The sequence below is a fragment of the Ambystoma mexicanum genome, chromosome 1p (assembly GCF_040938575.1).
Source record: "Ambystoma mexicanum isolate Mex_15411 chromosome 1p, UKY_AmexF1_1, whole genome shotgun sequence".
In the NCBI taxonomy this organism is placed as follows: domain Eukaryota; kingdom Metazoa; phylum Chordata; class Amphibia; order Caudata; family Ambystomatidae; genus Ambystoma; species Ambystoma mexicanum.
Window position 1 is genome coordinate 387,844,284 of NC_090921.1, and position 12,733 is coordinate 387,857,016.

A 12,733-nucleotide genomic window follows, 5' to 3' on the forward strand; every position below is an offset into this window, starting at 1 on the left:
TATCCGCTGTTAGGATACAATATAACTAAAACTGATTTAAATTATACTAGATTTTCCCCATAACAGCATAGTGGATAGCATTGGTATAACAATATATTCATTTTCGCATGTCCCAATCCACATTATACTCTAAGGGACTATTCCTACCTCTTCTTTTTTTTATGCTTGAAGAAAATAACCTGTATACATCTCATTGGATATGTCCTGCTAATCTGGTCATCTGTTACTGTTTCCCTCTTCCTCGACCCAGTGTTTGTGTAGAAAAGGGGGAGGGGAATTGGGACATCAGAGAATCTCATGAAATTGGAGGGATCATGGGTACGGGAAAGGGGGAATACTGCGTCTCACTATCGGTCGCCCCACACAAACTCCCCTCGCCCAGATGATTATCCTGCACTGGTCCAGCCCCAGGGTCTGGATCCAAAGCCGATGGCCGTGCCCTGGCACACCTGAGTAGGTGAGACAACCTTTGGTTGCTCGCAATAGCCACTGGAAGAGGAGGGGACAGAGGACACTACTCGAGGCACGGGGGATATTTTAGCTTCCATTGCAAATGTATCTTTAAATGTAAGATCATATTTAAACAAGGCCTCAAAATGTGCGACTCATACTGAAACTTGGTGAATAAGAGCTATTGTGCTGTGTGGAGAAGTGAGGAGGTGAATTACATTTAATGCTTGGCTAGTAACTTGCAACTGGACAACTTTACCCCTGGTTAAAATCAGTGTTTGTATTTGATTGCAGGGAAAATGGCGAAAGGCGCAATCACACAAGAGATCTTTGATGCTATTATGCAAGAAATGGTGGGAACGTATGAAGTGAGTGAGGAGGATTTTGCAAAGCTGGTTCCAGGTAAGGCAGATGGACGACGAGCAATACCCAGCTCCCACATAGGACATGAGAACCTCTATTCATGTAGGGTGTAGAGAAGGACAGCCCAGGTAGAGCAGTAAGGAAATGGGCAGTATCCTGTTCCCCTATACCCCCCCCATTTAGTAAGAATGGTAAGAACGAAGCAGGAGGCATAAAAATGGAAAGCCCTGCTCAAGGGGCAAATGGTGCTATGGTTGCTGGGTCTGAGGGGTATAGTTACTGTCTACAAGGAGCTGTTAAGTCTGGACGGTGCCCTTGCAGTTTGGAGGCATCAAATCTTTGTTGAGCTGAGTGTTTGCTAAAGTAACCGGGTCGACCATGCTTTTTAATGTCGATCTGTTGGCACTGGTGCTCTTATTAGACTAGTGTTATGAATGGGTGGGGCCGTAGTCTGTGGATGCCAAATTAGTGCTGGACTAAAATGCCTGTGTGTGGTTGAGGGAGGAACGAGTGACGCTGCTTAGTCTTGGTCTTCCACTACCAGCAGTGGGAAATGTAGTTCAGTTTGACCGACCTCATGCTCATGGTAAGCAACCTTTGCTTGCCAGTGTTGCGGCTACCCACCAGTGCAGAATGCTTTGTGACCACTACTAAGATAGATCTTACTTCTCCAGCATGGGGTCTGGCATGGATTCACATGCTCATGAATATTCCCCGTCGTCAGGCTGGGAATCCTCGGTAAATAAAAAATTAGTATCAGTTTCGTTTCTGATCTGTCTTTCCTAGTAGTAACTAATCACTGATCTCTGCGTCATACTGACCACAGCCAATGACTGCCCTCTACCAAAGCCCCGCCTCTGGCAGCCATCTTCAGATTTTTTACCGCACGTTCAAGTGTTGGGAGTCCTCGTGCTTAGCTCTCGAGCTTTTACTGCGTGTTTCGCGCTTTTTCAGGTGAATTTTCACATTTTTTCGGTTAATCGAGCCTCAAGCTCCACCGTTTCTACTCCCGCTAACGGCTACCCGTTGCAGGATTTTCCTACGCCCCTCAAGGGTGAAGATTTCGTCGAATCAACTTCTTGGAGGATTCCAGAAGATTTGCGGCCTACTTCGAGATTGCCCAGGATGCGAGTTTGTCGCCTGGACCCAAGCTGTTTCGCAGCTGCCCTGGATGCGGGCTGCAGAATGTGTTTAAGGAAGACGAACATTCGCGATGCCTATGTCTTCATGGGGACAAGACTCATGTAGAGAAGGACTGCCAGTTCTGCAAGAACTTGTCGGAGCGGGCCATGAGGGACCGTCGATCCCGTCTCGCAAGCTGGTTGGAGGAGGGCTCGACTGTCCTGTGCGGGTGCCCCGGCGACGGGGGCCCAACACCAGGCCAAGCGCCGCGAGTCCGCTGGCTCCGGGAGCGCCGAAAGGTCAGGCTCTTCGGTCGCCAGGCAGGGCGCACCTTCCCCGGCACCGTCAACCACGAGCCAACGCTCCGGTTCGGGGAAGAGAAAGTCCGAGACCCCGGGTAAGCTTCGGGAGAAGCCCCGTCCGATCTCGGAAGAGGGGGAGCGAGGCGTCGCCCCTCCCCCGAAGGAGAAGTCGCGGGACGCACCTAAGGTGGTGAAGGCCCCTACCCAGCAGGCGAAGGCCTCGATTGAGGCTATCGCGGCGACTCTTGCCAAGCCGGCAGAGACACCGCCAGCGGAGACTGCCTCCGGGACTAGAGTTTCCCTGCCGCCAAGGAGGGAATCCTCTTTTCAGCCCATCGTCGTGGCCGCCATGATGGAAGAAGCGAGGGGGGGCACGATGCCCTCCTCGAGCTCTGAGTCCGCCTCGGAGGAGGAACTGACCGAGGCCGTGAGGAACCTCGAAGTCCAATTCGAGAAGGTTCGATCCCGTCAGGAAAATCCTCGGGAGATAACCGAGGAAGACGACGATGGTGAGGAAGAGCGGCCTTCCCTTCCGGCGCAGCCGGATCCTAGGCCTCAGGATGGCTCGGCGGCCATTTTGTCTGCCATCCAGTCCTTATGCTCTGAGATAAGGACGAGATTCCCACGGCCCAGGCCGGAGGACCCGCAACCTGGCCCGTCGGGAAGTCCTCAGAACAAACAACGGAGCACCCAACCCTCTCCTCTGCTCGCCCCCGTAAGGCCTACAGTTCCCTCCTCATCCTCCCACGAGTCCGTAGAGGGTGGTGCGTTGGGCTCAACGACGGGTTCTGAGGGCGACGACGACGGAACTGGTCTCCCGTCGCACGGGCCTCGCCGCCCGACAAGATTGGCTCATTCCACGCCATGATCGCCAGGGCGTCCGAATTGTTCCAGCTCTGCCCCGAGGAGCAGAAAAAGGAAGGTTTCCTCTATCAGCGCCGGGAGGCCAAGAGGAAGACGGTCATCGCGGTGCCCCTAATCGATGACATCTGGGAGGAGGGCCTGTCGGTTCTCAAAAACCCCTCCACGGCACCAGCCAAACGGGACCGGTACGAGAAGAAGTACCGGGTCCCCGAGACCGCTCCCCTGTGCCTCAGGGCCCAGCCAACGCCAGACTCGGTTGTCTTGGCGGCGGCGAAGAAGAAAGCGGCGGGGTCAGGAGCCTCGACGTCTAATTCCCCGCCGGATGGCGACGGCCCTGGCGATCGTGGCCCGTTACGACAGGGAGCTCTGGTTTAAGCTGGCCCCCATATTGGACTTCCTGCTGGACGACAACAGGTCAGAGGCCCTGGAAATACTGCAAGAGGGCGAGGTGGCCTCGGACCACGCCATAACGGTGGCAACCGATATTGCCGATACCGGGTTCCACCAGCTGGCCAACAGTGTTTGCCTACGACGACGGGGTTGGCTCCGGGCGACCGACTTCCGTCAGTTCGTCCAGACCAGGGTGTTTGGACATGCCGTTCGACGGCAGCAACTTGTTCGGGAAGGCGGTGGACGAGTCCCTCCAAGCCATAAAAACGGACACGGAGACGGCCCGCGCCCTAGGAGCCCTTCAGCAACGACGTCCCTTTCGGAGCTCCGGAGGCAGACAGGGTGCCTCCAAGGGATCCAGCGGTGGCTCGTTGTCCTACCGCCAGGCGGCACGCTCCTCGTCTCAGGAGGCCTACAGGGGTCGCGGCAAGCAGGGAGCGCGTCGCCGCCGACGGCAAGGTGGCCAGGGCGGCAAGGCCACCACCTCCAAGCAGGACTGAAACGGCCGTGGTCTCGGGCCCCCACCGAAGCACCCCGGTGGGAGACCGGCTGACGAATTTCGTCGGCGTGTGGAAGTCCATCTCCACCAACCGTTGGGTGCTGGATACCCTGGCAAGAGGACACACTATAAAATTCCTGAAGAAGTGCCCTCACGTTCCACCTGTGGCCAGGAAGGAAAATCACGTCCCGCAACTGCTGTTGGAAGTACGGCGATGCTCAGGAAAGGCGCCATCGAGCTTGTCCCAAAGAGGCTCCGGGGCTCCGGGGTGTACTCGAGGTACTTCCTCGTCAGGAAGAAGACGGGCGGCTGGCGCCCCATCCTGGACCTTCGTCGTTTGAACAAATACATCAGATCACAAAAGTTCAGGATGGTCACCCTCCAGCACGTACTGGGAAAGCTGGAGGAAGGCGACTTTCTATCGTCGTTGGACCAGGAGGATGCATACTTCCACTTTCCCATCCTCAAAAGTCACCGAAAGTTCTTCAGGTTCGTCGTCCAGGGACGCCACTACCAATTCAGAGCACTGCCGTTCGTATTGAAGTCGGCCCCCAGGGTCTTTACCAAGTGCCTAGCACCAGTGGCGGCGCGGCTGCGCCTACTGGGGATTCACGTCTACCCCTACCTGGACGACTGGCTCATCCGCTCAAGGACGAGGGAACTCGCCGTCGAACACACTGCGAGGACCGTCCAGCTACTCACAAACCTGGGATTCGCCATAAACTACCAGAAGTCTCACCTGGTGCCGTCGCAGGTGGCCCTGTTTCTGGGAGCGAAGCTCGATACAGTGAGGCGCCTGGCGGAAGAACGGACAAAGACCATTCTAGGCAAAGTGCAGCGCCTGCTAGCCACGGACGTGGCCAGGGTGAGGTCCATCAAGTCCCTCCTGGGGATGATGTCCTCTTGCATCTACCTGGTGCTCCTCTGCAGGAATTTCTCGACGCCCGTTGGATACAGGCGGCGGGCACCTTCGAAGACAGGGTCCCCCTCAACGAGGTGTTCTGGCGGGCGATTCAGTGGTTGGGCGTTCGAGCGCACCTCACGGCAGGGAAGGACTTTCAGACGCCGGCGTACCAGGAGCCGGTGATGACGGACGCCTCCCTGGAAGGTTGGGGCGCCCACACCGGAGATCTCCACGCAAGAGGCCTCTGGCTCCCGGAGGAGAGGCTCCTGCACATCAACGTCCTGGAACTCCGAGCCGTGTTCTGGGCTCTCAAATCGTTCCTCCCGTCGCTCAAGGGCAAGGTGGTGCGGATCTTCACGGACAACACCACCACAATGTTTTACATACGGAAGCAGGGAGGCACCAGATCCCCAGCCCTATCCAAGGAGGCACAGGATCTGTGGCACTGGGCGGTCGCCCAGGGGAGGTTCCTGGTTCCCTTCCACCTGGCAGGAGAAAGCAACACCATCACTGACTTGCTCAGCAGGGAGCTGCGCGCGTGTCACGAGTGGGAACTGCGCCAGGATCAGGTGGATCAACTCTTCCGACGATGGGGCAAACCCCAAATCGACCTGTTCGCAACAGCCGAGAAGCATGGGCGATGCGTTCTCGTTCCCCTGGAACGGCCTATACCTGTATGCGTTCCCGCCGTTGCTGCTTCTCAAGAGGTCCCGGTGCAGGATGATCCTCTTCGCACTGGCGTGGCCGAGGCAGATCTGGTTCCCGGACCTTCTGGACTTGTCAACGTCCCCTCCCATCAAGCTGTCGGCGGACGCAGACCTTCTCTCCAGAGAAGGAGGCGCCATCTTCCACCACGACCCGGCGTCGCTGAACCTGCAGGCTTGGCTCCTGCAGCGCTAGAGTTTGGAGGCTACGATATACCGGCCGATTGCAGAGAGGTTCTTGCAAAGGCCAGGGCGTCCTCGACTCTCAAATGCTACGGTCATAAGTGGAAGAGGTTCTCTATCTGGTGCCGAGCACAGAAGATCAACCCCCTATGGATTACGGCCCCTCAAGTGCTGCCGTACCTGCTATCGCTGGCAAAGGCTGGGCTAGGCCATGCCTCCATTAAGATTCATCTGGCGGCGATATCCAGATATACCAGAACCACAGGACGGATGTCCCTGTGGTCCCATCGACTGGTGAAAGAGTTTATGAAAGGACTGTTCCGGTCGTTCCCGCCGGTGAAGTCCCCGGCCCCGGCGTGATAACTTAACGTGGTGCTGACCAGGCTCATGGGGCCCCCATTCGAGCCGATGCACTCCGCACCTATGAAGTTTGTGTCATGGAAGACTGCGTTCCTGGTGGCCATTACCTCCGCACGACGAGTGGGAGAGATCCAGGCCCTATCCTGCAAAGCACCGTACTTGACTTTCCATGCCTCGAGGGTGGTGCTTAGGACGCACCCCTCCTTTATGCCCAAGGTGCCGTCGGACTTCCATCTTAACGAGCCCTTGGTGTTACCTGTTTTCTTCCCGTCTCCTTTGTCGCCGGCCGAGAGGACTTTGCACTCGCTGGATGTGGCTAGAACGCTGAAGTTCTACGTGGACCGCACGAAGAGTTTCCGGAGGACATCAGAACTGTTCGTGAACTTTGGACCTGTGAATCAAGGGAAGGCTCTCTCGAAGTCTTCTATTTCCAGATGGCTCTCCGGCTGCATCATGCACTGTCACCGGTTGGCTAACCGACCGCTGCCAGGCCGTCCGAGAGCCCATCGCTGCTACTAAGGGCGTTCTTATCTGGTGTGCCCTTGCTGGACATCTGCAGGGCTGCTACGTGGAGGTCGACGCACACCTTCACGAGATTCTACTGCGTCGATCGGGATTCCAGGGAGGAGTCCAGGGTCGGCCAAACAGTGCTGCGCAACCTGTTGGCTTAAGGTGAGCCTGGTGAGGAGGTAAGAGATGCTTAATGTTGAGTTTTTTGTATTGCTTAATGTTGAGCCTTTTACCTCCCCCCCGTGGTTGTGCATGTGTGTACTGCTATTTAATCTTATATTCATGAGCATGTGAATCCATGCCAGACCCCATGCTGGAGAAGGAACAAGTTACTTACCTGTAACTGTTGTTCTCCAGCATGGGTCTGGCATGGATTCACATGCGAACCCTCCCGCCTACCCCTCTGCGGCTCTTCACTTGGTCATACTGCCACTTCACGTGCTACCAAATCTGAAGATGGCTGCCAGAGGCGGGGCTTAGGTAGAGGGCAGTCATTGGCTGTGGTCAGTATGACGCAGAGATCAGTGATTGGTTACTACTAGGAAAGACAGATCAGAAATGAAACTGATACTGATTTTTTCTTTACCGAGGATTCCCAGCCTGACGACGGGGAATATTCATGAGCATGTGAATCCATGCCAGACCCATGCTGGAGAACAACAGTTACAGGTAAGTAACTTGTCCCTTATGCAAACACAATAGCATCTGAATTCGGGGTTATTGTTCCTGATGCTGCCAAGGTCGTCTTAATGTGGTGGAAATTTTGATGGTGAGGTACACGATAATAGACACATTACATTCTCATGTACAGAAATAAACATGGTTGTACTTGGTTTGACAGAGCTTGTTTGTCAATGTGATGGTTGGTGTGCAGGGAGACAAAAATACTAGCCATGTGTAGGATTCTACAAGTGTAAATAAGCATTTAACTTGCTCGTCCTGCAGTATAGTAGACCTATGCTTACTGAAAAGGTATACTCCCTTTGGCTCCTCTCCCTGCAAAGAACAAAGTACCCTGGGTCTTGTCCAATGTATGCCCCATCACCCTAGAGGGAAACCCTTAAAGCTTTAAGGTACTTTTCTCATGAAGGGAATCGTGAAGCAAGATCACACTTGTTGGGTGTATATGGTCTTGGATTGTGGGTCTCCTTGAGGGATGATCAACTCTGCTTTTGGGGATGTTACCCAACGAACTGAAACTGAGTATTGGTGCTTATTATATGCGCACCTTGCGTACTAGAAATTCAGTGTCTCTTTACTCCAGTTGGATAAGAAGTACGGTTCAAAAATCGCTGTTTGAGATTCTCTTCAGAGGGTCGTCCTCATGATGGCTTTGAAGAACAGGTATCCTGTGTCTACCTCTTCCACTGCCTCACACTTGGAGATGCAATCCTTTGGGGAAACCAAAACTGCATCACTTCTGCTACAGCTTGAAGAATGGTATGCCGTTTTTGTGGTTTTGTGTGGTGTCTCCAAGCAGTTGATGGACATAGTCGAGGGGAGGGTTATGGTTTCAGACCACTTGATAAGCACATCAAGAGATGTTGCTGAATTGTTGACTACTAATGATTACTGTGTTAAAGGAACTCCCATACAGCACACATCACTTTTTATAACCATGACCACTCACACGTTCAATTGACTCCCATACAACTCTTTATTTGACTCTAATGCTGATGATTAAGTTAGCCACATAAAAACAGAAGCTGCAGAGACGGTTGGCCTAGAGCACAAGAAAAAGGACAACAGACATTTCTTTTGGCTGTTAAGGAATTTGAGATTCCTCTCAAGGTTCAATTGGGCTCTTTGTAGCAGTTTGGAAAGCAGCCAAATATTGGTACAACATAAGAGGTAGAGGAGCAACACAGGCTCATGCATTGGTGGGAAAGCCTATCCCCCCAAACAGCCACAGAGCTCCAAAATGTGCTTTTGCTTGTGGAATACTCTGTGCAGGGTTGGGGTGGAGGAACAACCTAGCCAGGAATGTGACTAGCCATCTTCAAGTGTGGCAGGAAAAGACGAAAGATCATTTGGTGCTTGATGAACCAGATTTCTAGAATGTGGCCTGGAGAACAGATTTCTGGAGGCCACGCGAGTTATAGTGGTCAGGGAACTCTGAGAGATTAGCCAAAACCCATTAAATGTGGATAGCAGTAAAGGCTATTCTCAGGAGTGAGAGTGAGGTCGGGGGTTCACAATGGGTCCACACAGTGAAGCACACAATAACTCAATTTCAACAGATATGTATGAAAAGACAAATGTTTTTCTAGGCCTTAAACACACCCTAAAAAAATGAGTGGTATTGCACAATGAACTCTACAATATAAAATCATAATGATTTTGTGTAACTTTTATGTAACATTTTCTTTAACATTTGAAATTGGGGTCATTGTACGTCCTACAGTCATGCTTCTGGTGTCATTCCGTTAGACATTTAGCCACCTTTTGTGGTATGCTCTCCAAATCTGCAATTCCGAAGGAGTTAAAAGTTTATTAACTGACATTAACTGATGAAGTTGTGTGATGAACCTGTGTAATTGATAAGTGACAGTACCATAACACCCCTTTGTATGTCCTAATGATATGGGTCTGCTGTCATTCCGTCCCACATTTCTCCAACTTTGCCGAAATACTTTCCAACTCTCCAATCCCCCAAATGGGGGGGTGCGAACGAAGTAAGCCTTTGTTGCAGTATTTCTACAAGCTACCAGGCTGTCGAGTAGTCGCTAGTGGGAAGGGGTTGGGCGCTGAAGGCACCACGGGGGGCAGAGTCCCCTGTGTACTCCAACATATAGCCATTCACCATTGGTTCTTAAAATGCATTGAAATGACTTCATCAATATAAGAGGTAAGTAAAGATGGATCCAAGTGACAAGTGGATTTCCTAACTGCAGCAGTCCAGTCCTTAAGAAGAATGGGGCCTTGTGCCCAAAGGTCACAGGAGCCACAATGCTTCACCCCAGAACGTTACAGTTCAAGGATATTTATACCGTACACTATCACCACTGGATTGGTCCCCTGGCACTCTGGCGGATCTGAAAAGGAAAGAGGGTGGGATGGGTTAGTAAGGTTGAGCAGGAAAAAGAGCAAGAGAGCTGTGATGTGGGCAGCCTCAGCTCGGTTAGGTGTGCTTTTCGGTTGGTAGCAGTCATGTGTTGCGCGAGGCTGTGTGTTATGATTTGTTGTTGCGATGTAGTGAAGTGTGTGAGGTTTGTAGTGCATTGGAGAGTTGGTTGTGTTTGTGTAGAGTGTGAGGTGTATGCAGAGTGGTGAGATTGTTTAGTGAGGTTGGGTAGTGTCATCGCTATTTAGAAGCAACGTGTCCTAATCTTCACAATCTGTCTGGATGTGGCACAAGACTAATATTTACAATTCTGTCTAGATCTGACGCAAGAGCTAATCTTCACCATTCCGTCTGTACGCGACGCAATGCTAATCTTCGCAACTATATCCCAACGTGGCCCATGCTCATATTTTTTTTATTTAATTCAGTTTGTTACAATCTTTTTAAAACAATCCGAATTTTAAAAATCATAAAATTCCTCCACTGTTTTTACTTCTCAAACTCCTTCAATAAAAGTCCAATTCCTCCAAAAAGAATGTTAGTGCCAAGGGGAGGGTCCCATCTTCTCCTTCTAGCATTTTTATTCCACCAATCTTCTCAACTATAAGTTGAGAATGTTCTTAATTCTGCTCCCAGAAATTTAGTTCTCGTGTCTCTCAGTTTCGGGCATGAGGTTACAAGGTGTTTTAACGTCTTATTTCTTTGTTACAAAATCGACATTCATGATTCATAATCTCACCCTTTCTCTTTCTCATGTTTTTTTATCTCTATCGTATGGAATAAATTCAATCTTAATTTTAGGATGAGCGGTGTTTCCATTGGCCGTACTGTGATTTACGCTACGCCTGTGAAGTTGGAGAGCAACATGTGCGTCCACATCAGCGACATACAAAGTTATACTATACTGGTACCTCTCGACTGGCACAGGAGCAGGCTCATAATAAAGTATGCCCTAAGGATTTGCAGTTCATTGCATTGAAAAAGGGGGTGCGCCTAGAGATCCAGGACTTACAAAAAAAGAGAACAGAAGGCTGCCAGGGGTCGCAAGAGATGTGGAGCCTCTGCATCTGACTCCCGCCTTACGGGCTGAAAAGCTGGTGGGGTCCGCCCCCCCCCCCCCCCCAGAAAGCCCATGTATGAAAATTACCCCCCCTCCAATTTCCCAACCCCCCGGGGTGTCCGAAGTGGAGAAGCATGCCCCGGTCCATCCTGCGTCGCCCCGGTCCATCCTGCGTCCCCCAGACCTCGGGAAAGGGGAGAAACTGACTGTAGAGGCAGTAGCACACAGTGAGTCGACGAGCGGTCCCAGAGCGCTCGAAGAACAAGACAGGAGACCGCAGGCCAGAGGCAGTGATATCTGTGCGTTAAGGCTGGTGGCTTCTCCGCAGAGTGGGAAGCTGCCTGAGACCCTGCCGCCCTCCCGACTCCCTGCCCATGGCCGATCGGGATCTCTGGGCCGCTGGGATGCTCATTCCCGGGGGCCGAGACATGTACCCGAGGCCTGCGCCTGTGAGACTGCAACATCGGCAAACGCAGTGGGAGGTGCCCTTGACCCCCACCAGCAGGGAAGGAAGGGAGATGGAACTCCATGCTGCTTTGGAGCCAGTCTGTCATCGGGGACTGGACTGCCACTCTCCACCCGGACACAGAGGTCCTCAGAGGTGACCGTTGCAGACTGGGGCCCCCTGCAAACATCACTGTGATTGTTGGACTGGCCGGGCCGAGCCGTGGGGTGGGGTGGGTGGATACACCAATATTGCCAAATCTAGAATGGTGTCATTAAAAGGTTAGTGCCGACCGGTACCGCCCTCCTGTGATTGGTACAGCGAATCCTCTTCATTCTACTCACATGAACTTTCTCACTGAGAGGCATCAGACTTAGCTGCCGGAGCTTCAAGAGAAATACTCAGCGCCAGGCCCATCCAAAGCCCCGCAGGGGCAGCCAGCTCCACACCCCACCTATAGTCGGGTTGAGCTAGCCTTTGATGTCTGGTGCACCAGGGGGGCATACAGCAGCTGCAGAGAGACTATACAGCCCACCGCCCCCAGCTCAGCCGGAGAACAGCGCACACAGTGACCAAGACCGGGGTGGCAGAAGTAGGGACCCTCAGGATACAGAAACCTGTGGTGTGCAGACCAGGCCCAACCCACACTGCGGACCCAGGGGAATTATAATCTGGCAACGCCAGCCCCCGTATAACAAACTTCCCCCAGACCACAGGGGAACCAAGTTTACACCCATTGGGGCCCGTTGTCACGGATTGGCCCCACACAGTGACCAGGTGCTCCCCACCTCTGCCCAGAACTCTGGGTAAGGACAGATGACCAGGAGCCCCAGGGGAAGAAGCTGTGAAAGTCCCACAGAGAGCAGACTCCATGGACAGCTAGAGCCGGCGCCCATGGGTTCCCTACTAGACCCTGTGGGGTAAAAAGACCGGACAGCCAACACTATATACCCAAAGCAGAATACCATTGACCCACAGTGCTAGGCCCTCGGACAATATAGGGACAAGAGGCTTGAATGCAGCACTGGCCTTTGGGAGCATCATCGGACCCAGAGGGGTAGGAGCAGTACTCCCCCATCCCCCCCTCCCCACGGAGAGGTGGGACTCTCAGGCACTCGCAAACAAGACACCCACATCCCGCCGGGCAATCTGGAATGAACTGGAGGGAGATATTCCAGAAAACCACAGGAAGCCAGGGTAATGCAACCCCTGCAGAATGGCGGACCAAGCAGTGGATTCTGTCCACAAAGATGGACATAGCAGCAATACTGCAGGAAATCAGACATGGGGGCAGACATTGGCCACAGGCTGCATAAGATGGATCACAGTGTGGACAAGATGGAGGACCGGCTGCAGGGTTTGGAAGCCAACCAATCATCGGTAGACAGTCTAGAAACACGACGCCAGACTGTTGGCTCTGGAGAAGGATGAGGAGAAAGCTCTACAAATGGATGATTTTGAGAACAGGGAAAGCAGCAACAACCTTGGGTTTTTCTGGAGACAGATGGGGAGA

At 52.7% G+C, this 12,733-nt stretch overlaps 1 protein-coding gene across 4 annotated transcripts in view; it reads left to right on the plus strand.

Moving 5' to 3' along the window:
* LOC138570755 (SURP and G-patch domain-containing protein 2-like) overlaps positions 1–12,733 on the plus strand; it is a 1,010,309-nt gene that overhangs the window by 214,096 nt on the left and 783,480 nt on the right. For all 4 annotated transcript variants that reach the window (XM_069649142.1, XM_069649143.1, XM_069649145.1 and 1 more), the window contains one exon: positions 745–852. In XM_069649142.1, the coding sequence (XP_069505243.1) occupies positions 750–852 (103 nt within the window). In that variant the 5' untranslated portion in view covers positions 745–749. The remainder of the gene's footprint in view (positions 1–744; positions 853–12,733) is intronic.